Source organism: Purpureocillium takamizusanense, chromosome 1 (assembly GCF_022605165.1).
Source record: "Purpureocillium takamizusanense chromosome 1, complete sequence".
NCBI lineage: Eukaryota > Fungi > Ascomycota > Sordariomycetes > Hypocreales > Ophiocordycipitaceae > Purpureocillium > Purpureocillium takamizusanense.
Genome location: NC_063068.1, coordinates 5,143,648 through 5,169,574, shown reverse-complemented (window position 1 = coordinate 5,169,574; position 25,927 = coordinate 5,143,648). Strand labels below are relative to the sequence as shown.

Genomic DNA, 25,927 nt, shown 5'->3' with positions numbered 1-25,927 from the left:
TATTTCTGAGGATGTCCGCATCGCCAATGTTGACGCAGGTCCAACTTCCCCTGGCGCCGTCAGTGCACTCACTCCTTCCACGCAGGCCTGCCCCAAACAGACTGAAGACTAATAAAAGCGGGGCCATCGTCCGTCCGTCCATCCTTCGGGAAAATGTAGATCACGTGATATGTCACGACACTCTTTTCCGTCCCTCTTTTTGGTTGGCGACCCACCCACCTTGGTTGTCGTTCCCAGCCCCACCGTGGCCGGCTCAATTCCGGCGCGCGCAACTTTTGCCCTCACGTGCGGCGAGCCCTAGAACTTTTCCCGCCCACACGATTTCGCCAACAATTCGTCGTGACCGCCGCCCCGACGTCCCAAGACACCCTCACCTCGACAATCCCCTCCGCAACCACAATACCGGCAGGATGAAGTACATTCATTCTCAGGAGCTGCTCGACATCCCCGAGGGTGGTACGTTCTTCTCAACTCTTCCGCCGCTCGCCGCCTGCGTCACTATCCCGTCCGCGTCTCGACGAATTCTGGCATCCGCGCCTGCCGTCCGGCCGCCCCCGATCGCAAGTTCTCGCCTACCGAGAAACGAAGCCAAATGTTTTCGGCATGGAGAGACTGAGCGATTCGGGCGGCCGGGCGAAATTTTGTCGAACGCGGACGATGTGAGGGGCAGCAATGGGAGAGACAAAGAGTGCTGACAAGTTTTTTTTTTCACCTATACAGTCAAGCTCGCCATCAAGACGAGAATCGTCACCGTCGAGGGTCCCCGAGGTACGAACACCCGCCGCCGCGAACACGAAACCTTCTCTCCTCAGGCGTCGTCGAGCAGTCTAGTCTAACAGCGGTGGGAATGCAGGCAAGCTCGTCAAGGACCTCGGTCACCTGGCTGTCAACTTCGGCCACCCCAAGAAGAACACCATCTCCATCGAGATCCACCACGGTGCCCGCAAGGATGTCGCCACCCTGAGAACCGTCCGCTCCATCATCAACAACATGATCATCGGCGTCACCAAGGGCTTCAAGTACAAGATGCGCTACGTCTACGCCCATTTCCCCATCAACGTCAACCTTGACCAGAACAAGGAGACGGGCGTCTGGGAGGTCGAGATCCGAAACTTCATTGGCGAGAAGATTGTCCGACGGGTGACCATGGCCGAGGGTGTCGACGTCGAGATCTCCAAGTCCCAGAAGGATGAGCTCATCCTGACCGGCAACTCCCTGGAGAACGTCTCGCAAAGCGCCGCCGATATCCAGCAGATCTGCAAGGTCCGGAACAAGGATATCCGAAAGGTGCGACCCGACCCGACTCTATCCGATACCGCCGCTGCCGCCGCCGCAATCGCTGTGTTGCGTCGCGCCAGACGAACACAACTGGTGGTGGCGGCGCCGGCATCGGCTGTGAGAGAGAATTTTATGTGCTAACAATTGCCGCAGTTCCTGGACGGTCTGTACGTTTCCGAGAAGGGCAACGTTGTCGAGGAGTAGACGCGGGTCACGGGGATCTTGTTTCTTTTGCGTTTCTGGGTCTCTGGAGTGGCGAAGGTTTAACCATATGCATGTCACGTAGCAAAAGGGCTACAAAAGAAACTTTTCAAAAGTAAAGCGAGAATCCATTGTGCCAGCAGCGGCCAACAGCTGCCGAACGAACGCTACCTGCGCCGTGCCGAGTGGTGGGGGATGGACCCATATGGGGGTGATGGTGGTCTGGTGGGATCATCTTCTGGTGAGCACTTGTCGTGCGGACCAAGAAAAAACGGAGTTTGCATATTTCAGGCGCGCCAAGATAATGAGGGAACCAAAAGGATGAGGATGACGATTTTCCATCATGGTCGTTATTACATTGAAGACTGCGTTGCATGCGAAGCAAAGCAGTCGAAGCTGGTCAGCTCTCCCCTCCAGTCTATGCTATGTGCGGTATCGTCCAGCGTCCGGAGCGGCCGTCACAGGGGATCTTCATCTATTCCCTGACCGCCCCGTCCGCGGGTCGTCTCATGTCGTAATATCACCTCCCTCTGGACGATGCTATCCAGCGCTCGTTTTCTCATCATGTGACCTCATTTCATTCTGCCTCCAATCCCCCATGCCTTCCCGGTTCCCTGAGAAACAACAATAACAGCAGAAAACAAGAATCGGGCTCGCTCTTCATTGCAAATGGCGTGCTGCGCGTGGCAGGCGTACGCGCGGTAAATCAGACCGGTCCACCACCCACCCACCTGCCCCCCTTCGGTGTATACAGACAGACAAGGGGGGGTTATAATGGTAGAAAAGGGGGGGACATGAGAGTTGGGACTCCTCAAAACGCCGGGGAAAGCTCCCTTTGATTTGTATCATGTGCATAATGTGCGTGAAAGAAAAGAGAAAAAAGAGCACAATGGACTTGGTGCCAGATTTTGTGCAACGTCCAAGACGGCGTAAGTACGTAGCCGTAAGGGACGTATACGCGCGCGCGCATGGTATATCACATGACGGAGACGGCGGCGGCGGCACTCACAGCAGCATAGGACTGACGGTGCAGAAGAATGTGCGGCGGCATGTACAGGATCTGCGAACAAGTCGTCGTCGAGCGACACGTCTAGGGCCGCCTCGAGGACCGAGAGTAGTGAGACCTCGGAGGCGGCGGCCGGCTGCTGCCGCTGCGACTCGGGTGGCGGGTGTACTGGGTGCGACGACCACCAGAGCTGGAGCTGCCTGTGACGGGGGAGGCGTGTGAGCGAAACCGGCGCCGTCTCATGTGGAACGAGCGAAGGGGGGGACAATAGACTTACTGGCACTGGTTGCGTCGGTGTACGAGTAGTACGAGTCGCTGTAGCGCGAGGACATGGGCTTCCGCGGCGGCTTCTTCTTGTCCTTTTTGAGGTTGAGCAGGGCGAGGATGGTGGCGGCCGCGCCGGCCAGGCCGAGCCACCAGCCGCCGTCCGACTTTTTCTTTTCGCGACGGCCGCCGGCAGAGGAGGGACCGCCGCCGCCGCCGCCGAACCAGCCGCCGTGACGCTCGCGGCGGGCGTAGGACGAGGGCTGCCGGCTGCCGTGGCGGTAGTAGTGCTCCTCGGTGACGTCGACGCGCGAGGCGCGCTTCTCGTCGTGGTGGTGGCGGCGCTTGCGGCCGAAGATGGCGTTCCACAGGCCGCGGGCGATGCAGCAGAAGCACAGCAGCAGGAGAAGGGCGACGCCGACGAGGGTGCCGATGACGATGCCGGCGATGGCGCCGCCGCTGAGGCCGTGGTTGGTGGTGCCGCCGTCGGCGCCGATGGCGTCGCCGTCGCTGGTGCTGGTGGAGGTCGGGGCCGAGGACGTCGCCGTCGCCGTCGCGGTGGCCGGGCCGCTCGTCTGCGGCTGGCCGTTGTTGCCGGTGACGGTGGTGGTCCCCGTGATGCGAAAGGGGGCCGAGTAGCGGGTGGTGAGCTTGCCGTCGGAGGCGGTGACGACGACGGTGCTGGGCTCCTGGTAGCCCGGGCGCAGCGAGCACTGGCCCTTGAAGGCGCACGTCTGCCAGCCGGCGCAGCAGATGGAGCCGCAGGCCTGCTGCTCGGCGGCCTGGGGCACGCAGTCGACGCCGGCGGTGGGCTCGGGGGCGGGCGCCCAGTGCGTCATGATGGTGCTGGTGAAGGTGCGCGTCTCGGTCCACGTCGTCGTGTACTGGCCGTAACCACCGCCGCCACCGCCGGCGAGGCAGGTGGCGATGTTGTTGGAGAGCGTCGTGCACACCTGCCCGCCGGAGCAACACAGCTGACCGTCGACGCCGCAGGCGGTGCCGCTGCCGCAGCTGCCGCCGCGCGGTGCGAGGAACGGGAGGCTGCCGAGGCCGAGTCCGAGTCCGAAGCTGGCTGCGCCGCCGCCGCGGCCGTCGAGCGGGTGGTTGGGCAGCGGCGAGGCGGAGACGAGGCCGGCCGCGATGGCGGCGGCGACGACAATGGGTTGCCGCATTGCTTGCTGCTACTTTGACGGACGCTTGCTCCGTCTGTCCGTCCCACTCTCTCTCCCTCTCTCACTCTCTGTTTCTGTTTCTGTTTGATCTCACCACCCCCAAGCTTCGGGGCGTTTGTCCGTCCGCTCCTCGCTCCTGGTCCCCCCCGGCGGGCGGGACGGGCGGTTGGAATGCGGGACACACACACGCACACTTGGGCGGGCGGGCGGAGCGGGAGGGGCGCTGTGCTTTTCGGCCGTCGGCAGTCTAGCAATTGCGTACGAAGGCGGTGGTGGTAGCGCGAGGGTGGTCGGGCGCGCGGGCCGCTGCGGGTAGTGAGTGGCAATGACGACGAGAGTCGAGCTCTGTCCAACCTTGCGCAGAGGCGAAAAAAACAGGAGGTAGGTAAGTGGTAAAAAAGAAGCCTCTCTCGCACAAGAAGGAACCAGAAGGGAAGCGCACAAACGGTTTGCTGCAGGCGATGCAACAAGCTTTAAGAGAGAGGCACTGGGCTTGCTGCACGTCTGCGCTGGCGCTGGCGCTGCGTCTCCATCCCCAACCACCTCCCCTCCTCCCCCCACCACCACACTTTTTTTCTGGCCCTTCCCTGCCTGGAGTGGTGCAGTGGTGTGCCGGCCATGGTTCGGGGGAGGGAGGCAGCGCCTGGGCCTAACTGGCAGTGGCCTGGGGGCAACTGGGCACCACCGCCCGCCCACCCGCTCGTCAGGCCCAGCCCCTCCATTTCCAGGTACGAGCGAGCTACAGACACTAACTCAACTTCGTAGTGTCCCTTTGTTTCGACACAGCTTCCAGGATCGGCCCTGATATCCCTGGTTCCAACCCGTTTCTTTCCCAAGGGTACCGGGGGTAAATTGATTCCTCTGTGTGACCGTAGTCATGGTACGTCGTGTGCATTGCATCATGGCTGGCTGGCGTTGCAACTCGCGCGCTGCTGAGTTTCGGCGCCGCCGGGGCGGGCTTCGCTTCCAGCTCCCTCAACACAAGACCAGACGGAAGCTGCCCTGCCCGCCTGTCAGGTGCCGTTGGGTTCGTGCTCTAGCGCCTAGACGGAGTGTCTGCATCTTGCATGCTATCAGGTATGCGGTATCGATAAGGCAAACGTGAAGCGATCGGCGTCCCCAGCGTCACCTTAGTACTGAGGCGAGAGAGCTGACACTGCTGCTACCCGGGAGTCCGGGACGCCGGGTAAATTGAACATCGTCGCTCGCGGCGAAGGAACAACGACAACGACGACCATGACATTTAAATCCCGAGCTTCCTAATCAGGCACATTGGAGCTGCAGCCTCATTGTCCATGGCTGCAGCCCGGTGCGTGCTGTGGGATGGATGACTGACTTGGGAGTTGGGCGCTGCACTGCACGCCTGGCCGCTCCGGGTCCCTGCATTGCGCCTCAGGAAACTGCGGTGGCTGGATGTAAGATGCTGCTGGTGACGATCTGGAGGACCCTCGTCCCGGTGCGACCAGGGTGCGCCTGCTGAGCAGCGGCGCTACAGCCGACAGGACTCGTGCGCTAACGGCTGCGGCCCATCTTCGGGTAATCTGCCCACGGTCTCTCAAACACATCCCACACCCTTGCCGGCGAAACAGCGCCTGTGCAAGAGGTGGGTCCCCAAGTGCAGCTGGGCAATTAGCTCAGCAGCGTAGGCTGTTCAGAGCACCAGCAGGAGCTTTCCCTGGCACAGGTCACCAGAGAGACATACAGCCCCAGAGCCGTGACGCCTGCCGCTGGTCACTCGGGCCATCCTCCGCGCGACCTCACCTCACCTCATCCAGCCGCCGGGAACCACCATCGCCGCCCACATCCTCCACCACGGGCCATCCTCACTGTTGCCAGCAGCGGCTGCTTCCCACCTATCCGCCGCCGCGTCATTGCTCGCCGGGCTCTCCTCTCCCCCGTCCTTGCTCGCCACGACTACTCTTGCCCGCCGTTGCGCACGCAACGCCCTCACAGCCCGCCATGTCGCTCGACCCGCCGACGTATCTCGCTTCGCTGCAGAGCAACATTCGCCAGCGCCTCATCCCCTGGGACGGCGCCGTTCGCGCGCGCACCGTGACCGAGGACCAGTACGCCAAGGTCCGCGCCGTCGACAAGGCCAAGAAGCCCGAGCAGCGGAGGGAGGTCGTGGAAGCTGACCTCGATGGCTACCGTCTGCTCTTTGTCGGTGACGAGGGCAAACCGAGCGTCGTAGAGACGGCGGGGAAGAACGCCAACATCGTTCAGTACATGCTCGTGCTGCTAGCAGACTTGCTCGATGGTGAGACGATGCCTTCCCTCGTTCCCCGGGATTTTGGGCAGCTGCCCTGTCACGAACCCCGCCCGGAGACTGACTCTTCACCCGCAGCTGTCCCGTCTCTGGCCAAGTCCCTCTTCAAGACGACCGACCCGTACCGCCATTTCTTGCCGCTGCTGCACTCCAACACCACCGAAGACACGATCCCCCTGCTTACCGCGCATGCCCTGACGAGACTCATGTCCCTTGCGCGGGATGAGTCCCGCGCCACCCTCCAGGCACTGCCCGTGCTGCTCACCTATCTGTCGGGCCTCGCCAAGAGCACCGATGCCGGGCTGCAGGACATTGCGGTCCAGGAGTACTCGGCGCTCCTCTTCGGCCACGTCTCGCGCGAGCAGTTCTGGAAGCAGCGGAGCGAGACGGTCGGACCCTTGATTAAGATCCTGCAGGCGGCCGCGGGCATTGGCAACGGAGGCGACTCGGCCGCCAACCTGTGGAGTGGCAGCACCAGTACACGCAACGTCGGCCTCGAGGGCTCGCTGGGCGGCGGCGTTGGGCTGCAGCTCCTCTACCACGTCCTGCTGGTGGGATGGCAGATGAGCTTCGAGGCGGAAGAGATTGGCGACGACTTGAACGAGTGAGTGCGCTGCGGGGCACGTTTGTGATGGTACATGCTGACCTCTTGAAGCGAGTACGATATCGTGCTGCTGTACACGCAGCTGCTGCGCCTGTCTCCAAAGGAAAAGACGACGCGGCTGATTCTCTCTACGCTCTACAACCTGCTGGAGGCGAATCAAAAGTCCCTCCTGCCGACGGCTGTCCTCGCTCGGCTGCCGGGGCTGCTCGAGAACCTGACGAGCCGCCACCTCACCGACCCCGATCTGCTGGAGGACCTGGAGAGCCTCAAGGAGCTACTGGCCGAGTACACCAAGACCAAGACGACGTTTGACGAGTACGTGGCCGAGGTGCAGGCCGGGCACCTGCGGTGGTCGCCGCCGCACCGGAGTGAGGTGTTTTGGGCGGAGAATGCGCGCAAGATCCTCGACTTTGAGAACGGCGAGATCCCGCGCAAGCTGGCGGCCATTATGCAGCAGCCATGGGACAACGACAAGCAGGTGCTGGCCATTGCGTGCAACGACATTGGGTGCCTGGTCAAAGAGGTGCCAGAGCGGCGGCACCAGCTGGAGAAGATTGGGCTGAAGCGCCGGGTCATGGAGCTGATGCAGTCGGACGACGAGAACGTGCGGTGGGAGAGCCTGCGGGCGCTGGGAGGCTGGCTCAAGTACAGCTTTGAGCAGAAGTAGTGCTTGCCGGCATGATGTTTGTATTTTGCGTCAACGGTCGACGATGCTTGTGGAATCATGGAGAGCGCTCTGGTTAGCCCGCGTCCCGCTCGGTAGTGTTGGTTGTGTGAGTGAGAAGAGAGAGAGGAGGGATGGCCTGTACAAGACGATCATGGACGGAGAGCGAGCACGCAGAGGCCGTCGCAGAAGCTGCATTGTGCGGCGCACCTACACCTTACGGTAGCAAGTTGGTTGCATTGCATTACTACACTACACTACATACAGCACCTTGGACCCCAACTTATTAGCTAGTAATGCTATGCCGTGCCATGCCATGCCGTGCCGTGGTCCGTGGCTGCGGCGTGAAGGTTCTCGTGCGCGTTCTCCACGGCAATATGACACTCAGTTCTTCTCATCAAGGGCGGTCCAGGCACACACACGCCATGTTTAGTTGGGCGCACCAGGGCACCGCAAGTGGCCCACGGGTGGGTTGACATCAGGTAATAATTACTAGCACAGCGCGCTGGGGCTCCGGCAGGGCGCGGTTCGATATCGGAGCGGCGTGTCCAGGGCCCGTGGAGACCCGCGCCGCCCCACCACCGCTCCTACTCGATTGAGCATTTCATCAGTCACAGATTCGCCCGTTGACCTGGGGAAGGTGCGAACGAGCAGCCTCTCATATACCGCCTCCCCCAAGCCCAAGGGCTCTACGGCGTCCAGTCCAGAAGCCTCGTTCGTCGAGCCACACGGACCATCGTCCTTTATTCGCTGGTCTCCGCCTGCCTCGTTCTCCTCCTCTTCTTCCTTCTCCTCCACCTGCCTCCTTTCCCTTCCTCTAACATCGCCTCAATTGCGCCGACGATTGCACCTCCCCCCTCTTCCCTTCGCACGCGCCGCATCTCCCCCCCTCCCCTCCAGCATGAAGTCGGGCCTTGCTACAGCGGCCGTCCGGGCGGCGCCCCGGGCGCTCACTCGCGCGCGCCTCGGCACCTCGAGCAGCAGCAGCAGCAGCAGCAGCAGCAGCAGCACCCCATTCGCCGCCGCGGCGACGCCCGCCGTCGGCCTCGCCAGGCGCAACGGCCAAGTCCGATTCGCGTCCGGCGCCGGCGCCACCGCCGACCTGAAGAAGACGCCGCTGTACGACGTGCACCTCGCGCACGGCGCCAAGATGGTCCCCTTCGCGGGCCACAGCATGCCCGTGCAGTACGCCGGCGCCTCCCTCGCCGACTCGCACCACTTCACCCGCAACCATGCCTCGCTCTTTGACGTCAGCCACATGGTCCAGCACATCTTCAAAGGCAAGGACGCCGCCGCCTTCCTCGAGCGCGTCACACCCTCGGGCTGGGCCACCCAGGCCAACATGGCCAGCAAGCTGACCACCTTTCTGTGGCCCGGCACCGGAGGCATCGTGGACGACTCCGTCATCACCAGGATCGGCGAGGACGAGTACTACGTCGTCACCAACGGCGCCTGCTTCGAAAAGGACACCAAGTATCTGGACGAGGAGCTGGGCAAGTTTGGCGGCTCGGTCGAGTGGACCCGCCTGGACGGCTCCGGCCTCGTCGCCCTGCAGGGCCCTCAGGCCGCCGACGTGCTCAAGGAGGTCCTAGCCTCAGACGTCAACCTCGACGCCCTCTACTTTGGAAACGCCGTCTGGGCCGACCTGAAGCTGGCCGACGGCTCCAAGACGCACCCCGTCCTCATCAGCCGCGGCGGCTACACGGGCGAGGACGGCTTCGAGATCTCCTTCAACGGCAAGCTTTACCCTGCCCTGGAGACCACCGGTCCCGCCGTCGAGGCCCTGCTCAAGGCCGCCGGCCCCGAGCGCCTGCAGCTCGCTGGCCTCGGCGCCCGTGACTCGCTGCGCCTCGAGGCCGGCATGTGCCTCTACGGCAACGACCTCGACGACTCGACGACTCCCGTCGAGGCCGGCCTCAGCTGGGTCATTCCCAAAGAGCGCCGCGCCGCCGGCGGCTTCCATGGCGCCGAGGTCATCATTCCCCAGCTCACACCCAAGAGCAAGGGCGGCGCTGGTGTTGATAGACGCCGCGTGGGCTTTGTTGTCGAGGGCGCCCCCGCGCGTGACGGCGCCGAGGTGGCCAAGGACGGCCAGACGGTGGGCAAGATCACGAGCGGCGTCCCGAGCCCGACGCTGGGCAAGAACATCGCCATGGGCTACGTCAAGGACGGCCTGCACAAGGCGGGCACCGAGCTGGACGTGGTGGTCCGCGGCCGCAAGAGGAAGGGCGTTGTGACCAAGATGCCCTTTGTCCAGACGCGGTACCACAAGAGCAATGCGTAGCGAAGCAGCCGGGGGCCATGTGTAGGGATTTTTATCACTTGAACAGAATAGGGATACTTCAACGTGTTTCACTCGCTGGGCGGAGTTTGTGTGTGTATAGACTCTTTTTCTTTGCAATTTGAAAGCGTCTTTGGGCAACGCCGAGGGGAAACGGCTGGCGAAAATTGCGAATTGGACATGTGGCAATGAAATTGAAGGACAATTGAAGCAATGAAGCCCCCCATCCTGCTGCGGCGCTACGTGAAATTGATGCCCACGATAATGAGTACGACGACGACGACGACGGTCCCGCCGGTTGGCGATGATCAAGACGGACGGACTGGCATCCATCCATAGATAGCCGAGTCCAGCCGTCGCGCGTTGCACATCCCCCGCGTCGTGTCGAAGCAAAAAGTACGACATGCACCGCCACCGCCACCACTCCTTCATATCATCGTTGTCACCATCATCATCATCATCATCATCATCGTCACGAGCGAGAAGAAAAGACTGTCGCCGCGAAAAACCATAGGGAGCCGCCACGGAAGAAGAAACGTGCGACCCCCCTCAAACGAGCGGCGGGGTTGGTATTGGTCTGGCAACGGGTGTCCTCGCGGTGCGTCGGGCCGACAATTCCACGGTGGCGCTGTGAAGGAAAAGGGTCAATTTGTGAGGACTGGACGTTGCGTGGGTAGAAGGGAAAAAAGAAGGAGAAAAAAAGAGAGTCACGAGCAGTGGTGGGAGGAGGTATTAATCCCTGCGTTGGGCGCCCCGCTAATACAAGGCTGCATGAGGTACGTATGTACCTAGAGCGAATGCATATGCGCATTGGATGGTGTCGGGTGCGCAAGGTATTGGTGGTGGGCCTACCACACCTAGAAGAGCCCCAATCCGACTTCCACTCCTCCACAATCTACTTCGCTCACCACCAACCACCACGAGCGCGCGCCTCCCCGTGCCTCGACATGAGTGGTTGTGTGTGATCCCAACGGTGCGACCACGACGGCAGTTGGCCATGTCGCCTCACGCCTCGGTCAAAGAGGTGCTCCCTTCCTCCCCCTCCTTCTTCTTCTTCTTCTTGTCTGGTTTGAGCTTATGCCGCCCCGCAGACTCCAGTTTCCCCTGGCACTGGGTAAAACTGTTCTGTAGGATCGTCGTGCATGGTGCGCCGGTATAAGGACACTGCGGAGGAGGAGAGTTTGGAGCGTCAGCGTCCCCCTGAGTAATGAACCACACACACACACACACACGCTGCCACCTCCGCCACCCTCCCCCCTTCCTTGCGTTTGCTGGTACACTCTGCTCCACGGATATACACTCCGAAGAGGGAAAGAACAAAGGGAAAAAAAAAAGGGCCCGTCAAGGCGAGACCCCCGAAAAGGGTGGGGGGTGAAGGGGGACTCACGGGATAATAGTCATTGCAAACCCCGAGGAACCCTTCACCTTTCTCAGCGTCCCTGTAGCACGACCTCGCCTCGAAATGGCATGTCTAGAAGCAAACGTACGTCAGCTAGCGTTCTCGACGTCTGTTGTATATCCCCGGGAGGTGCGGCACGCCGCAAGTTTCTTCCCGCCCCAGTCGTACGTACACCGGCTACGACCTCGTAGGTTAGAGTTACGGCTAGCACATGGCGAAAAAGTATGGCGAGGACGAGGTAAGGACGCATGTCGTATAGTAGACGGCAGCAGGTCGATTTGAGAGTTGGCGCGGAATAAGAAGAAGAAGAAGAAGAAGAAGAAGAAGAAGCAGGAGCCAAGTCTGGTGGTACTGGATCGTGGTTGGACATGCCGAGTCTCTTGCCAGGGGGGGAATGGTAGCGGCCTTGATATACATGCCATATTTATTCCCCCCTTGTTGCATCGTGACTAACGCATGATGTCGTGACGAACGATATAACGCCCGGCTTCTTAGGCGTATGCGCGCCGTCTGCCTTGTCTGCAGTTTCAATCTGGTTGCCTATGTCTATACTATCTGCATGTGCACGGAGCGGCCATTAGTCACGGGGAGGGGGGGGGGGCGTAACACGGGGCATGATCATGAGCGTCCCGTAACGATTTAGTACTGAGCTGCTGTTCGCACAGATAGAAAAAAAACTTGGTCTGATCTAGACTGCGATACACAATCAACGTGCGCACGACTTGGGTTAGCGCGAGAAGAACCGTGAAACGTATCGGGGGTGGACCGGACAGCAACAAAAGAGACACGGGGCGCTGTAGTTTCAACCATCGTCACGCAACGGATTGCACGGCGGCATTGTGTCGCACCGCGGGCCGCGGCGGCGCCAAGGCCGAGGCGGGCGAGGCCATCACAGTCCAATCCAAGATGGGGGAGGGGCGGAGGGAGCAAAATAGTCACGGACGTAATTCGTAACGTAGTAGTTAGATAGTCACTGGCGCAGTTCCGGGGGGGCCGTAGGACCATAGGCTGGCCGGGCCCCATGGTGATCCCGAGTCGAACATGATGCCCGCCGCTATCATGACATTGTGAGGAAACTATAAAGAACGGTCATGCGCTTTTCAAGTGAATCGGACCTTGTCACCGCAAGAGCCCAGTGGCGGGGCTATGCAACATGATTCTCTCATGGAAAAAGATGCGCCATGTCTTGGCTTGCGGTGCGGCGCGGGCGGGCGCTGCCGTCCCGTGCGCATAGTACCCCGAGAAAGCACGGGATATTATTCAGTACCTGAACCAAGGTTACCAGTACGTTACTAAGTAGCCAGCTGTGCGGCCAGGCCAGTCTTTCTGTCTGCGCGAACAGTAACAACCAACCCAATCACTACTCACGACAATGTTTTCGTCTGCTAGTTAAGGACCATCTTAGGAGCTGCATTCAATCACCGCATCTCCACGGGAAAGCATATCAAAGATGGAAAAAGAGGGACAGGCCGCAGCCGGATGCGTTTTCAGCTTCTACCACTAACCTCAGCTCTAAATTCGGCATCTACCACTGGCGTCTCCCGTGCCGTGACACGAGTGTTGTTCTTTTGTGTGTGGCCCGAACGTTGCGACCACAAGGGCGCTCCTCACTCCAGCCAGCGCGCCGCCTCAAAACTTCAGCCAAAAAGCCGCGCCATGCACCAACTCTACACCTCTAAGCGGCAAGTCTCATGCCCTTTGCGAGCGTGCATCTGGGACTAACGCGTGAGGTAGTATCCCGCCTCGATAGTAGGCGGCGTGCACCGGGTAGCGTCGCCGTTAGAGTTCCACCAGCACCTCCCGCCTTGTTTGGGGCACTGCGGAGAGTTGAGCGTTAGCGTCCCGGGTCAACGGCACTCCGTACATATATATATATATATAATATTGTATAACGAATGCCCACTGAGCAAACAACAGGCTGTCCATGTGAGTGAGGTCTGAGAGGGGGAAGCAAGACTCACTTTGAAATGATCGTGGCAGGTCCCGAGAAGCCCTTCCTTCAACGCAATATTCTAGTAGCATTTCTGCTCCGCCTTGTCGCATCGCTAGAAGCAACACCATGTCAGCCAATCCCCTCGACTGTTACGCATTCGTTCACGCGGGTCTGCACTTGGGGGCCAGGCCCTTCGCCTTGCACGTACGCCGTGTTTGATCTCAAAACCGGCCTGCGCCACGCTTAACAGCAAAGAAACAACGAGGTAGGGACGCATGTCGTAGGGTGTGGACGGGCCGACGAGGCAGGGCGTGGAAAATTGGTTAGTGCGTGAAGCGTGGGAATGAGTATGGCGATAGTGATAGAATTGGAGGTTAACCGCTTCTTTCGAGCAAGGACAAGCGGTCTTTATATGCCCCCCCTTCTCTCTCTTCTCTACATCATGATCAGAACGTGATTTCGTGACTAAATTGTAACGCTCGACTCCTTAGACTTCCTGTATTTCTGAGATTTCTTTGACTCCTTGAACGTGTGGCTCGAGGCTTCGGGCCTTTTCGGCTTGCCATCTTCAGACACGCACCGAGCAGGCCATCGTTCGTTCCCCCCGGGGGGGGGGGGGGGTGTCGCAGATACGCACGATGGATACCGTCTGCGCTTAGTGGAAACCCCATTCCAGAAAGCGGCACCCAGCGCTGCCGCCGCCGGTCTTGATAGACATGTCGGATGAGAGGAGGCATAGGCCGGCGTCGGGCGAGTTTCGGCTTCTACCACCTGCCCCGACATCGCCGGCTCGCGGACGCTATGCGGCCTTGGCGTTTCGATGATTGTTCACTTCGGCAGGGATGATCGGCGTGCTGCCTGCGGCCCATCACTTCATTGGGTCAACCGAGACTTGTTCTCCGCTTGCGCCTTACACTTGGAAGCCGAAGGACTCTCGAATGAAGCGTTTTTCGTGCTCGAGTTTTGGGTAATAGAATGCTGCTTTCAAGTAAGGTACGTGATTATTATACCTCCTCCTACAAAGAGCCGAAATGGGGGCGTATCAATCACAGCCCTAATCCTATGACTACGAGGACGTTGTATGTAGTTGTCAATGATAGTAGTCTCGTGGATTATCAATCTCATCGCTTACTCAGAGGTCGCCATCATTACACACAAGTTCACTACACAACTACTACTTTGTATATATATACAAAGGTGGGGTTGGCCTTGCGTAAAAGCCATTGAACAGTTTACACTTTATATGACTAGTTAATTGCTCTGTCTCCTCGGCAATTGGAAACACCGTGCGCAGCGCGACGCCTCGCCCGGGTAGAGCTAAAATGGCCCCCGGGCATTCAGAAGGTACAATAGGCATCCGTGCGTCTACCAGGCTCCCACCTAGATCGTACATGAGGGATAATATATTGCCCTCGTGGCGGCCAATTTGTCACCAATATTACGTGTATATATCATTTCTATCAATGCTGATATAATGACGCGTATATATAAAGGCGCCTCTGGTCCCCCAGACCCCGTATCAGCTAGTTCAAGAACCGCAATTGAACCCTCCAACTCTCAAGACATCCGACGGCAACTATGAGGCTTCTCTTCCTCTCCTTTTTGTCCGTAGCGCTTGCTTTTAGCGGACGATGCCCAAAAGAAGGCGATGAGCTATTACACAGATATGAATTCGAAGGCGAAGCCTTAGCTGCTAAAGACTGGTGGAATGGACGGCCCATCAAAGGAGTATGTATATACTCTTATTACTAGCTAGGGGATATACGTTGCTAATATATTTATATATAGCATTGCGGGGAGGTGACTCAATCATGTGGTTTCTTTTGGGCATTGCATCCCTACCTCAACCGCACCTCGGATCTTCCTGAGAAATGGGAACTCTGGGGGCGCTATAGCTCTCGACAGTGTCAGAACTCAGTAGGTTAACGAGTCTAACTACCTATTAGCGTGGATGCTGAGTATGCACCCTAGGTTTGCAATACGGGGGTTTGTTTTGTTACGGGAGACCGGCTTGAAACTACTGGGCGGAGATGGGCGACACTTTGTACGTAGTTAGTGCCTTGAGGAACGAAGTTTCGAAAGGATTTCTATGGCCCGGTTTTTGCATACTTTAGGTAGATCAGAGAGCAGTATTTAAAGCTTGGCCCAATTTATAATCTACCGGCGTTTTCCCCACTGTTACTACTACGTAAAGACATACCATCTTTTCCCCCTTCCCCTTCCCCTAAGGCCGGGGCCGGAGCTGCTGCCGGTGCCTCTAAGCTAGCTCATGGCCAGAGACCCGTACTGATGTCAAGACCGCTGAGGACTTCGGTCCTCAAGGCTCGGTGTGCAAGGCAGCCCTGCCGTGCATTCCCCTGTATTTGTATAGGAATTAGAGGAGGGCCGTCTTGTCAAAGTCCGGGTCGGTCTTCCGCGATGTATATACGCCCGGCAGCACATGGTCAATCACCGTCTTTGATGGAGAGAAGGAAGTGATCATTGCCGCCGGGCACACGGTGCTCAACACGATCCCGAGCTTCGTCGCGTGGTTTGGAGTTGCCAGAGGAGACAGGCCGGAGCCGCAGTGGCTTGCAACCACTCTCTTGGTCAAAGCCCATGTTGACGACGTTGACCTCGGTATCGACTGCCTCTTTTCGACCCGTATAAGTTGTCGTCCATGGCTCTACCTAACGCGGCGAGCCAGCCAGCCGAAGTCTTTGGCGGCCGTCTCTGGCTCTTGGTAGTCGTAATCGCTGCCACGATGCGTGCCCGCTTCGTTGATGAAGTCGTCCATGGCACAGGGTGACGCAGCATTAGCGCCGTGGCCATCGCAGCGAATCAAGAACAATTCGACGTTGCCGAGTTGCAGTCGCGTCATGTCAGGCTCGCTTCCCCGGTTGCGCCGGATCCATCTGCTCCTGATCGGCGTCGCTCAGCGGACCTAGCAAGCAACACCTCCAGGCCGTGTGCGCCGAGCCCGTCATAGAGTATGCCACAGGGTATCGTAGTGGCTCGGTTGTCCTCCGGAGGGGTAAATAATAGACCAGCTAGCTCAGGCTGGCCAGGCGTCTGTACGTGCAGACCTGGTCGATACAGCAGGCAACCAAGGGCCGGTCGGTATCCGGTGAAGGCGCCTTGGGATGGATGCAAGAAAGAAATCATGGTTTTGGCAGGAAGCGAGAAGGGGGTTTATACATGACTGCTTTCGTCGTCGCCGTGAGATGACAAGTGGCAATTCGCCGCCGACACATCATCGTCGCCGCTGGAGGAGGAGGCACTCGCGCAGGTCGCAGCACCCAACTTGAGCAAACGTCGCTGAGTTGAGTCGTATAGGACTGTTTGCGATATCGGTGCCCTTTGTGCTCGACAAACTGCATCTGCGCAACGCGGCCTGGGAGCGCCGCCAACACGCCGTCACCCCGTACCACGTAGCCCACCGAAGCAGCGGATGGACTCTGGTCGGTATTTCCTCGATTGATTGGCCCCCAAGGGCGATGTGAGCTGGGACCTCTTTGTCGTCGGCGAGAGCACCTACGCTTCAGAGCCATACTGGGTGACGGCCACCACGTTTGGACGGCGGCGGGAGGGCGCCATGCCCTCGCAGTGGCACATGCAAAAGAGTGTCTTTGCGTCTTCTTCTCTCAGTACTAATCTCTCCGCTCGTCGAGCGTGGAAGGCGCAAAGGTACTGGTACAGGCCTGGTACCTGCCAGTCTCCCATCACTGTCGCCACACACAGTCTTGCGTGCGTGCGCGCGGCAGGAGCAAGCAGCACGACAGGTCGCTCCTTCTGCACCGTCCAGCAGGTGCACACACGCAGGCAGACAAATCTGGCCTCATATCGGTGCTCGCAGTGGAACACGACAGAAGTCACCTCACCCTCACACACTTACACTTTGCAGACATGACATCCCACCAGCGACAGCAGGCCTCGCCGTTGACCACCCTGCCTCGCTGTCACCACCGACGTCATCGCGCCTGAGAGCTCGACTGAGATTGATGAGCAAGCAGCTGCAGGTGGCTTCAACCCGAGCCCCCCATGATCACAGACTGGCCCGCGCCAACCAGAACTCATGCAGCCTGCCGTGCAACAACGACGCTCCCTATCGGTGAGAGTTGACGCCGCTGCCGACAATGAGGCCCCACGTTCCCGGCATACCAAAAAAAGCTGGGGGAGCCGAGGCCAGGGAGGAAGGGGGGGGGGGGGGGGGCTTGAGCCTGCGACCATCCGCGTCAGCGTCAGTTGTCTGAAAGTCATCTGCATGCAAGCCCAGTCAGCTGAAACCGGCATATGAGCCAGCAGCGGTGTCGCAGTAACAGCGCCCCGAGTCCGACCGACCAACCCGCCGTCGCAGTCGGCGGCAGCACCGAGCGGGTGTGGCTGCCCATCAAGGGCCACGACCAAGTACGGACTACGATACGTTGGCACAATGTGCCGCTGCTGCGCAGGCGCGCCGCACCAAAAAGGGTCGCGTGCCCCTCCCTGCGGCGCGGCGCGTTGGTCAGTTGAGTTCGAGCGCGGCTCCAGCGCCACCGTCTCATCGCCGCACGTGTGTGCTGTGAGTCGTGGAGATTGGTTGCGGCTTCCCGCCCGCTGTCATCCAAGGCTGCGGGGAGCGAGCTGCAAAGGCAAAACACTGCATAGGAAAACCGCCCACCGCGAAGTCTGCGCTGATACTGTAGTGACTGGCGAACAAAGGCTGTTCCTGTGGCCAAATGGTCCTCTCAGGCCCCGAGGATAAAACGGCACCGACCGCTCCTCATGTCTCTCATGTCCAACAACAGATCAGGCGGTTTTCACGACTCGAAACGATCAATAAATAGACCCCTGGACGTCACCACCCCACCGTGATAAAATCGCTCTGTGGCTGCACCGCCCGTCTCCACAGGCGTCCACGAGCCTGCCAAAGGTTACGTCAGGCCACCGCACGCGGTAGAAAAGTCGGCCCAGGCAGCGACCCTGCATGACCTCACTGCACCTCAGTCAGGCCCTTGATCTGACCGCGTCGCCCATCATTTGCGACCTGCAGCGCATGTGGCCACGCGCGCCCTCGTTCATTGCTAGTTGTGTCTCTCGCCGCGGCGCATTGCTGCCGATCGCATAAGCGCGGTCGCCGCGCCACGACTCGAGGAGCAACGGGCGAGTCGCTCACATAAAGCCCTGACGAGCGAGCACCTCCCGCCTCTCCATGCGCGCCGTTGAGTTGGCCTCGCGACCGACACCTCACATTCCGCTTACACGATGGCTCGCGATGCCTTGGTGCCCTTGCGGCTGCTCGCGGTCCTGAGCGGCTGCATCCAGGGCGTGCTCGCGTCGCCAACACCTCCCGAATACGACGCTCTGCAACGCGTGCTGCAGCCGGCGCGCCATCCCGAAGCGCAACCGCACCAGCAGCGCAAGCTGAACGGCCGCTTCTTACACATCACTGGTTCGTCGTCGCTTGCTGCCCCTCTGCCAATCGGCTCATGAAAGGTAACATTGGACACCCCAGATTTGCATCCCGACGACTTTTACAAGGCCCACACCTCGTCCGAGGAGGGCATTGCGTGCCACCGCGGTAAAGGTATGGCCGGCATGTATGGCGCGGAGATGACGGATTGCGACTCGCCGTTTTCCCTCGTCAATGCCACCTTTGACTGGATCGAGGCCAACATTCGAGACGACATCGACTTCGTCGTGTGGACCGGCGACTCGGCCCGCCACGACAGTGACGAGAAGCATCCGCGCACCGCCGAGCAGGTTCTCGACTCTAACCGCCGCGTCGCCGACAAGTTTGTCGAGGCCTTCACCTTACCCCACGACGGCAGGCTCGCCATCCCCGTCATTCCCACCTTCGGCAACAATGACTTCCTCCCCCACAACATCATGGAGGCAGGGCCCAACAAGTGGTTCCATGCCTACAGTGACATTTGGAGCCGCTTCGTTCCCGAGGAGCAGCGCCACTCGTTTGGCTTTGGCGGTTGGTTCTACGTCGAGGTCATCCCCGGCAAGCTGGCTGTCTTTAGCCTCAACACCATGTTCTTCTTTGACCGCAATGCCGCCGTCGACGGCTGTGCGAACCCCTCGGAGCCGGGCTTCAAGCATATGGAGTGGCTGCGTATTCAGCTGCAGCACCTGCGCGACATGGGTATGAAGGCCATCCTCATCGGCCACGTACCCCCGGCCCGCACCGACAGCAAGCAGAATTGGGATGAGACGTGCTGGCAGCGGTACACACTATGGCTAAGGCAGTATCGCGACGTCGTAACCGCGTCTCTGTTTGGGCACATGAACATTGACCACTTTCTGCTTAGCGACACCAAAAAGATTGACCTGACGATTGAAACGGAAAGCGCAGCCGACCGCGAACACATGGACGAGGGGTTCTCTGTTGAGTCCAAGAGCGATTACCTTTTGGAGTTGCGTGATGAGTGGTCGGGTCTCCCCGGCTCGGCGATTGAGGTTCAAGAAGACAACGGCGATGACGGCGATGACGCATCCGCAGACAAGAAGGGGAAGAAGAAAAAGAAGAAGTTCAAGAAGATTGGGGGCAAGTATGCCGAAAGGTATCAGCTATCATTTGTCAGCCCGAGCGTGGTGCCCAACTTTTTTCCGACTCTTCGGGTTTATGAGTACAATATTACAGGGTTGGGTGAAGCAGCATTGTGGCAGGACTCGTTCGTTGAGAACACACAACGGACATCTCCTCAACCGTGGAATGAGAAGGATTGGGATGAGGAGACACACAATGAGCTCAGGCGAAGTATCGAGGCGGAGCGAAAGAAGCACAAGAAGAAGGAGGGCAAGAAGGGCAAGAAGAAGCCCAAGAAGGACCCCAACCTCATCGTCCCCGAGGACCCACCAAAGGGCTCGTTGCCCGGACCGGCGTACTACCCGCAAGCGCTCACCCTGACGGGCTACACGCAATACTTTGCCAACCTAACGTACATCAACAACGACATCCAGGACGCGGACGTGGACGGGCTGAAGTGGCGGGGCGGCAATCCCGACGGCAGAACCCCCAAGCACTCGCCGCCGAAGCCGAACAAGTTCAAGTACGAGGTCGAGTACAGCACGTTTGACGACAAGATCTACAAGCTCAAGGACCTGACGGTCAAGAGCTACCTCGGGCTCGCGTACCGCATGGGCCAGAAAAAGACCAACTCGGCTGGTGTCCTCGCCGATGACTTGAAGGAGGCGGATACAGAGGTTGGCGCTGACGGCAAGGGCAAGAAGAAGAAGAAGAAGAAGGATCGCGAGAGGAATAAGGCATGGCTACATTTCTTGGGACACGCGTTCGTCAAGACGGTGCCTAAGGATGAGTTGGAGAAGATGTAGACGTCGCAGTCATGGTTAGAGATTGCATTATGAGCAAGCGAGGCGTTTGGGCGTGTCGATACGGCACGGCATTGGTATCCGGAGGATATGATGTTTTTTTGGACGTAAGATTTGCGCATTGCGGACAACATATGCAGCATTTGGCTTCATCTTGAGGTATAAACAACAGTCTTTAGATGTGAATCTCAAGCAGCGTTTGCCAAGACTCGAGCTCCAAGCCATGCAGCATGAGCAGCAGGTGGACGAAGATACACAACGGCACGATAGCGAAGAAGATGGCATTTTCTTTCTATGTTGCTGAAATCAAGGGTATCGAACGGGGGCCCCGCCCCGACAGGTCATGGGCACAGGCACGCCTGCACGCATGGCACGTTGCCGTCGCTCCTAAACCCCATGGCCAAGGAGCGTCTCCTGCCCCGTGCCGCCGTCCCCTCCCCCCCCGCCCACTGCTGCTCGGATAATGACGATGATGCATAATTAGGTATTAAGTATGTGGATGTGCCGTGGCCGCCGTAGCCCCATTGGTACGGTACGGTATGCAAATTCTTTCCCTTTCCGTGTCTCTTGTTTTTTTTGTTGGTGATACAAACGCCGAGGCTGTTCTGTTGGGGGTTATTGTGGCGCCGCCGCCGGGTGCTGTAAGAGATGGTTGATGGTGCTGTTGAGTGAAAGGGCAGCGCGAGATGAGAATGCTGCTGCTGCTGATGATGATGATGATGAATAATGATGGAGAAGAAGAGAAGGTCCTTTTTTTTTTAATGTTGTCCTGGACGACATGGGGCGGCGGAACTCAATGGAGAGCCCTGACCGCCCTCGGAATGGAAAATGCATGAGTGCGTCTGACGACGATGGCCGGTGGTTTGTGGCAGCGGTGGTGGTCGCACAATGAGGGGCAACACGCGGTCGTGCTGCAGATATTTATTTCGTGTGTCCCACACGCGCGGATAGACGGAAAGAGGGAAGCCGATGAGGGATAGAGAATGCTGTGCGCAACATGAGAGAGAGAGGGGGGAGAGAGAGAGTGTGTGTGTGTGTGTTGTATGTATGTATGTGCGTGTGTGAGCGAGGCGGCATGCAGACAATCCTCGTGTCCGACTCGCGCTCTCCATCTCTCTCTCTCTCTCTCATGGCGACGAGGAGCCGGCGCGGTGGTCGTCGTCGTCGTCCTGGCCGTCAAAGAGGCCCGTCTCGCGGAATACGGAGACGCGGCCCTTGCGGAGGTTGGTGCTGGCGCTGCCGGGGCGGAACTGGGGCGGGAGGTAGAGGCCGGCGCCCTCGCGGAGGCGGTCCGAGGTGAGGCGCGAGTTGAAGCCGGGGCGGACGGGGGGGCAGTTGCCGCCGCCGCCGCCGCCGCCGCCGCTGTTGGTGGTGGTACCGGCGGCTGCGGTGGTGGTACTGGTGATGGCGATGCCGGCGGTTGGGGGAGCGATCGTGGCCATGGGAGAGGACGAGGACGACGAGGACGAGGAGCAGGCGGCGGCGGCGGCGGCGGCGCCGGGGACTTGCAGGTGCGCGCCCGAGGGGACGACGGCGGCGGGGATGATGGTTGCCATGGACATGGTGGGCTGCTTGCTGCTGCTGCTGTCGGCGGGAATGGCGATGATTCGAAGTCGGGTCGTGTCGGGTCGAGCGGTCGGTCGGCCTGCGGTGACTTCGAGGTGTGTGTATGTGAGAGAGCCGAGGGCGAGAAGGAAGAAGAAAGCTCGCCTGGGTACAGGTACAGGCACCAGCGGCTTCTATAAGGCAGGTCGGTAAGGAGAAGGGAAAAGAAGAGGAGGGGGAGAAGGGTGAGAAGAGTGGTTGGTGTTGAGAAGAAGAAGAAAGAAGAGTAAAAAGGTGAACAAGGTAGGGCAGCAATAGTAGGTTGTACTACAGGCAGCACCAAGCCTGGGCGATGAAACGAACCGCGTGCCGAATTCGGGATCAACAAGGCCGCTGGGGAAGGACGACGGAAGAGAAGGGGAAGAAGAAAAAGAATGCAGTGGTGTCGAATGGATACGGGAGGTCCGAGAGGGAGAAGAGGAGGAGGAGGGTGTCACAGCCGCAAGCAGGAGTGTGTGTGAATCGAGGCATGCAATTGTCTACATACCTTGCCTACTACTCAACCAACGTTACTACCCACCAGCAGCAGCTACCCTGGAAGGTTGTACGACCACCCAGCAGCCCAGCCGGCATCCGACCGGCCCAGACAGCGGCACCACCGCAGCAACACAAAAAAAAAAACGACAGAGAGGGAGGGAGAGCCAAGCCCTATCGCTCCCGATGCCGAAACTGGAGGCCCGCAGACGCGGTAACGGGCACTGTAACTAACTTTACCGTACGTGCCATGCTAACGAACAAAGTACCTTTTAGTACGCGAGTCCGGTCCGCCTGCACGCACTGATGAACAAAAGAGCCTACCCACCACCAGTCTTTTACCCACCCATCACCACCCCATCAATCACCCCATCAATCATCATGCCGAGATAAGGGCATGGCATTGGCATTGGCACCGGCATCATGGATAGAGAGAGAGGGAGCAAACAAAAAAGGCATGCAGGAGCAGGAGCAGCAGCAGCAGCTACGTACTTACTTGCTGGTGGCACCACGACACGGACAGAGGCAGAGCGCTCCCCTCTCGCCATCAATCCAAGCCGCCGCCGCCGCCGCCGCAGCCGCCACCGCAGCCGTCCAACGCCTTTGATGGATCCTCGTACCTCTCACAAAGACCTGCCTCGCTATGCCGGAAGCAGCAAAGAGTGGGAGTAGAAGGAAACGGCGCCGTCCCCTTAGAAGGGAGGGAGGGAGGGTCCACGGATCGCCGCCGGGCGGGAGTGGGGCTTAGCTTGGCTTCCCTTCCAGCAAGACAGGCAGGCAAGACAAGGCAGGCACGGCGATGTTCCCAGCCAGCCAGCAATGCCAGCCCAGCGAGACGGGAAGTGTGTGGGATGTGGTGGTGCTTTTGTGGTTGCGGTTCGCAGATCCCCCCCCCATCCATGCTCCTGCTCCCGCTGCTGCTGCTGCTGCAGTCATGATGACGGGAGGGGCACAACTGTTCGATCTGATCTTGATCTTGATCCGGGGCACTGGGGTAGTACTGTATAGCCAACTAGCTCTGCGAGCGTCCTTTTCTGCAAGGCCTGTTGTTCACGTCACCAATGAGACCGGCCGCGACGCGACAGAATGATGTAATTTAGAGAAAGGGGGACCGCTCAATGCCCCTCTCCGGACCTTGCAATGGAGCGCTGCCTGGCCCGGAGCGCGGTTTCAACGACCAACTCAAAAAAAAAAAAAATAGGAGGGGCGGCGGGTTCTTTTGGCTTTCTTGCAAGGCGGGGGGGGAGAAGGCAGGGCAGGGCAGGGCAGACAAAAAACAACAAAGCGAGGCGGACGGGACGGATGCCATGGGACGAGATGGGGGTGTAGTTACCCTGATGAGTGAGTCGAGCGAGCAACAGCTGTTTGAACAGCATCAAAACCCGCTCACCCACGATCTAGTACACCATGTACTAGTAGTACCTACCCAACGTCCAGTTACAGGTATGCCATGGTCCCGGACGAACCAACCCCGACGGCCGACGGCGGGCTACCCCCGAATCCCCAATGGACAAATGGCACCATATTCCCGCCCTCGTTCGGTTCCTACTTTTTATTTCCCCCATTGAAAACCGGGGGCAAGTGAAGGAGGAGGAGCGTGAGGGGGGGGGGGGGGGAATCGAGCTAGAAAAAAAAAGAGGAGCGCGAGCCTTGGCATTCTCCTCCTCCTCCTGCTCCGCGGGAACAACAAGACGCAGAAGTAAGAAAGAAGAAAAAAAGACGAATGAACGGGGGGGGGATGTAGGGTGGGCAGGAGGCGCGGCGAGTGCTCCGCCGCTTTCGTTGCCTTCTTCGCCTTTCTCTGTGTGTGTGTCTGTGTGTGCGTTCGCCTTTTTTTTTTTTCCCTTTCGTGTTCGGGTCGCGCTGACGTCATGGCATGTGAGACCTGACCCCGGTGGGGTGGGCGCGTCGCGCCTTTGTCTTGGCACGATTCGCACTGTGGAGATGAGGCTGTGCCGTGGTCGCGGGGGGTGGGATTGCGCGTGTGGATTCCCATGGGCGTACCGTGCGAGGGGAGGGGACAGTGTCTCGTGGGTGGGCTGTTGAGGAAACCCCGACGACGCCGACGGGGGAGGCTGAAACACGCCCGCACGCGCACACTTCACATGAACACACTCAGACGGGGGAGAATGGAGAGAGTCTCTTTACGGAGTACACACACAGAGAGAGAGAGAGACCCCGCCTGGACGAGCACAGGTGCTGGTGCTGTTGCTGTTGCTGTTGATGGGCAACAGAGAGCGAATAATACTAACTTACTAGCCCAATTAACTACCAACGTTACGTGCCGTACCAACCCCAGCTTTTGGTAAAAGCCTCTCGAGATTCTGAGACGGCCCGAGCCCAGCAAGAAGGAAGAAAGACAAGACGACACTTCAGAAAATCTGCTGTAAAAAGCGCAAGCAGGCACAGTTGTTGCGCATGATATACTACTTCGCAAATTACTACAATTTTACCATGTAGAGTAGAGAGATCTCATCTTTCTCTCTCTTTCTCTCTCTTTGTCGTCTTTGAAACAACAAACGCCCGATGAAGCAAGCCCGCCGTCCATCTCCCAAACTGGGGGGTTGCGGATTGCTGACAATTGGGGGGGAGGGCATCATGGATGAACCATCCATCCATCTCTCCTCCGTGGCCCCTTTCTCTAACATTGTACTTGCTTGCTTACTGGAAACCGGGGGAGCCAGGGACGGGCAAGAGGCTCGCCCGCTAGCACACACAGCCTCCTCGCCCTCCTTCCTCCCCCTCTCCCCTCTCTCCAGCGGACCCCCGTGCGCGCCATCTCTCTCTTCTGTCTCTTTCTCTCTTCCCCTCTGAACCCTTACAAAAACCCTCTTGTTCACCCGCCTCAACACGAGACGCTAATAACTACCTAACCATTGGCGGCTGCGGCTGCGGATGCTGCCTTGTTGCGCCTGGCCCCTCCCCGCCCCGCGCAGCACCAGCAGCACCAGCAGCAGGCTGAGTCGCATCCCCGTCTTTTCGTCACGAGCCTTGCAGGGGACAGGGGTGCATGAGATGCATCAACTACGTGCTACACCGCGCTATGCGCACGCGAGCACCTGCACAAGAGCGAGAGAGAGAGACAGAGTAAAACAGGGTCCAGTGATGCGCATTGAAGGGAAAGAAAAAAAAAGCCTGCCTCTCTCTCTTTTGGGGAAGCCGCCCTCTGCTGTGCCCATGACAATGAATGACGCGCCCGTTTTGCCGCCCGTGTCCGCCGACCCCGACCCGGCTCCGGCGCCAAGCAGCAGCGGCGGCGGCGCGCGCGATGCGGAATCCCCGACTGCAACGTATTATTCCCCACGATGATGCGGGCTGGCTGCCAACAGTAAGCGCTTTCTTACGTGCCCGGGCTCGCCCCTACCCGTCGGTGTTTAACTGTACGTAGTAGTTACATGGTACTCGGGCGCCGGGCGCTGCTCAAGACACGAGCGCCCGGCCTTGCTTGGCTGGCGTCCAAGCCGGCCAACACGGCGCCGCCCCT

The 25,927-nt window shown here is 59.2% G+C and overlaps 7 protein-coding genes across 7 annotated transcripts; 4 read left to right on the top strand and 3 right to left on the bottom strand.

The window, feature by feature from the left end:
• The first annotated feature begins 327 nt into the window (after window positions 1–327).
• Window positions 328–1,973, top strand: RPL9B (60S ribosomal protein L9B). Its single transcript, XM_047982517.1, has 4 exons — window positions 328–456; window positions 721–768; window positions 854–1,287; window positions 1,432–1,973. The coding sequence occupies exons 1-4, from the start codon at window positions 411–413 to the stop codon at window positions 1,480–1,482; spliced, it is 579 nt and encodes a 192-aa protein (XP_047838483.1). The 5' UTR covers window positions 328–410; the 3' UTR covers window positions 1,483–1,973.
• On the bottom strand, window positions 1,786–4,351 carry JDV02_001576 (uncharacterized protein). Its single transcript, XM_047982516.1, has 2 exons — window positions 2,763–4,351; window positions 1,786–2,685 (listed from the first exon to the last, which is right to left on the bottom strand). Exons 1-2 carry the CDS (start codon window positions 3,919–3,921, stop codon window positions 2,570–2,572), a joined length of 1,275 nt encoding a protein of 424 aa, XP_047838482.1. The 5' UTR covers window positions 3,922–4,351; the 3' UTR covers window positions 1,786–2,569.
• Window positions 4,352–5,246: 895 nt separating this feature from the next.
• On the top strand, window positions 5,247–7,769 carry VMA13 (H(+)-transporting V1 sector ATPase subunit H). The gene is made up of 3 exons (XM_047982515.1): window positions 5,247–6,178; window positions 6,266–6,791; window positions 6,843–7,769. Exons 1-3 carry the CDS (start codon window positions 5,881–5,883, stop codon window positions 7,456–7,458), a joined length of 1,440 nt encoding a protein of 479 aa, XP_047838481.1. The 5' UTR covers window positions 5,247–5,880; the 3' UTR covers window positions 7,459–7,769.
• A 326-nt stretch (window positions 7,770–8,095) lies between these two features.
• On the top strand, window positions 8,096–10,139 carry GCV1 (Aminomethyltransferase). Its single transcript, XM_047982514.1, has one exon. The coding sequence runs from the start codon at window positions 8,357–8,359 to the stop codon at window positions 9,737–9,739; it is 1,383 nt and encodes a 460-aa protein (XP_047838480.1). The 5' UTR covers window positions 8,096–8,356; the 3' UTR covers window positions 9,740–10,139.
• A 6,069-nt stretch (window positions 10,140–16,208) lies between these two features.
• Window positions 16,209–16,598, bottom strand: JDV02_001573 (uncharacterized protein; the record flags this gene model as incomplete). Its single annotated transcript, XM_047982513.1, has 2 exons — window positions 16,209–16,519; window positions 16,586–16,598. 2 exons carry the CDS (start codon window positions 16,596–16,598, stop codon window positions 16,209–16,211), a joined length of 324 nt encoding a protein of 107 aa, XP_047838479.1.
• A 1,063-nt stretch (window positions 16,599–17,661) lies between these two features.
• On the top strand, window positions 17,662–20,639 carry PPN1 (Endopolyphosphatase). Its single transcript, XM_047982512.1, has 2 exons — window positions 17,662–18,478; window positions 18,542–20,639. The coding sequence occupies exons 1-2, from the start codon at window positions 18,292–18,294 to the stop codon at window positions 20,365–20,367; spliced, it is 2,013 nt and encodes a 670-aa protein (XP_047838478.1). The 5' UTR covers window positions 17,662–18,291; the 3' UTR covers window positions 20,368–20,639.
• Window positions 20,640–21,471: 832 nt separating this feature from the next.
• Window positions 21,472–22,406, bottom strand: JDV02_001571 (uncharacterized protein). Its single transcript, XM_047982511.1, has one exon. The coding sequence runs from the start codon at window positions 21,924–21,926 to the stop codon at window positions 21,492–21,494; it is 435 nt and encodes a 144-aa protein (XP_047838477.1). The 5' UTR covers window positions 21,927–22,406; the 3' UTR covers window positions 21,472–21,491.
• Between the last annotated feature and the right edge of the window lie 3,521 nt (window positions 22,407–25,927).

Excerpts from the sequence above, each read along its gene's own strand:
- RPL9B (XM_047982517.1), top strand. The coding sequence starts at position 411 with ATGAAGTACATTCATTCTCAGGAGCTGCTCGACATCCCCGAGGGTG. Across the intron at positions 457-720 it reads GCTCGACATCCCCGAGGGTG|TCAAGCTCGCCATCAAGACG; the intron begins GTACGTTCTTCT and ends TCACCTATACAG. Across the intron at positions 1,288-1,431 it reads GGAACAAGGATATCCGAAAG|TTCCTGGACGGTCTGTACGT; the intron begins GTGCGACCCGAC and ends CAATTGCCGCAG.
- JDV02_001576 (XM_047982516.1), bottom strand. The coding sequence starts at position 3,921 with ATGCGGCAACCCATTGTCGTCGCCGCCGCCATCGCGGCCGGCCTCGTC. Across the intron at positions 2,686-2,762 it reads CACCGACGCAACCAGTGCCA|GCAGCTCCAGCTCTGGTGGT; the intron begins GTAAGTCTATTG and ends CCCCCGTCACAG.
- VMA13 (XM_047982515.1), top strand. The coding sequence starts at position 5,881 with ATGTCGCTCGACCCGCCGACGTATCTCGCTTCGCTGCAGAGCAACATT. Across the intron at positions 6,179-6,265 it reads GCTAGCAGACTTGCTCGATG|CTGTCCCGTCTCTGGCCAAG; the intron begins GTGAGACGATGC and ends CTTCACCCGCAG. Across the intron at positions 6,792-6,842 it reads ATTGGCGACGACTTGAACGA|CGAGTACGATATCGTGCTGC; the intron begins GTGAGTGCGCTG and ends GACCTCTTGAAG.
- GCV1 (XM_047982514.1), top strand. The coding sequence starts at position 8,357 with ATGAAGTCGGGCCTTGCTACAGCGGCCGTCCGGGCGGCGCCCCGGGCG.
- PPN1 (XM_047982512.1), top strand. The coding sequence starts at position 18,292 with ATGGCTCGCGATGCCTTGGTGCCCTTGCGGCTGCTCGCGGTCCTGAGC. Across the intron at positions 18,479-18,541 it reads CCGCTTCTTACACATCACTG|ATTTGCATCCCGACGACTTT; the intron begins GTTCGTCGTCGC and ends TGGACACCCCAG.
- JDV02_001571 (XM_047982511.1), bottom strand. The coding sequence starts at position 21,926 with ATGTCCATGGCAACCATCATCCCCGCCGCCGTCGTCCCCTCGGGCGCG.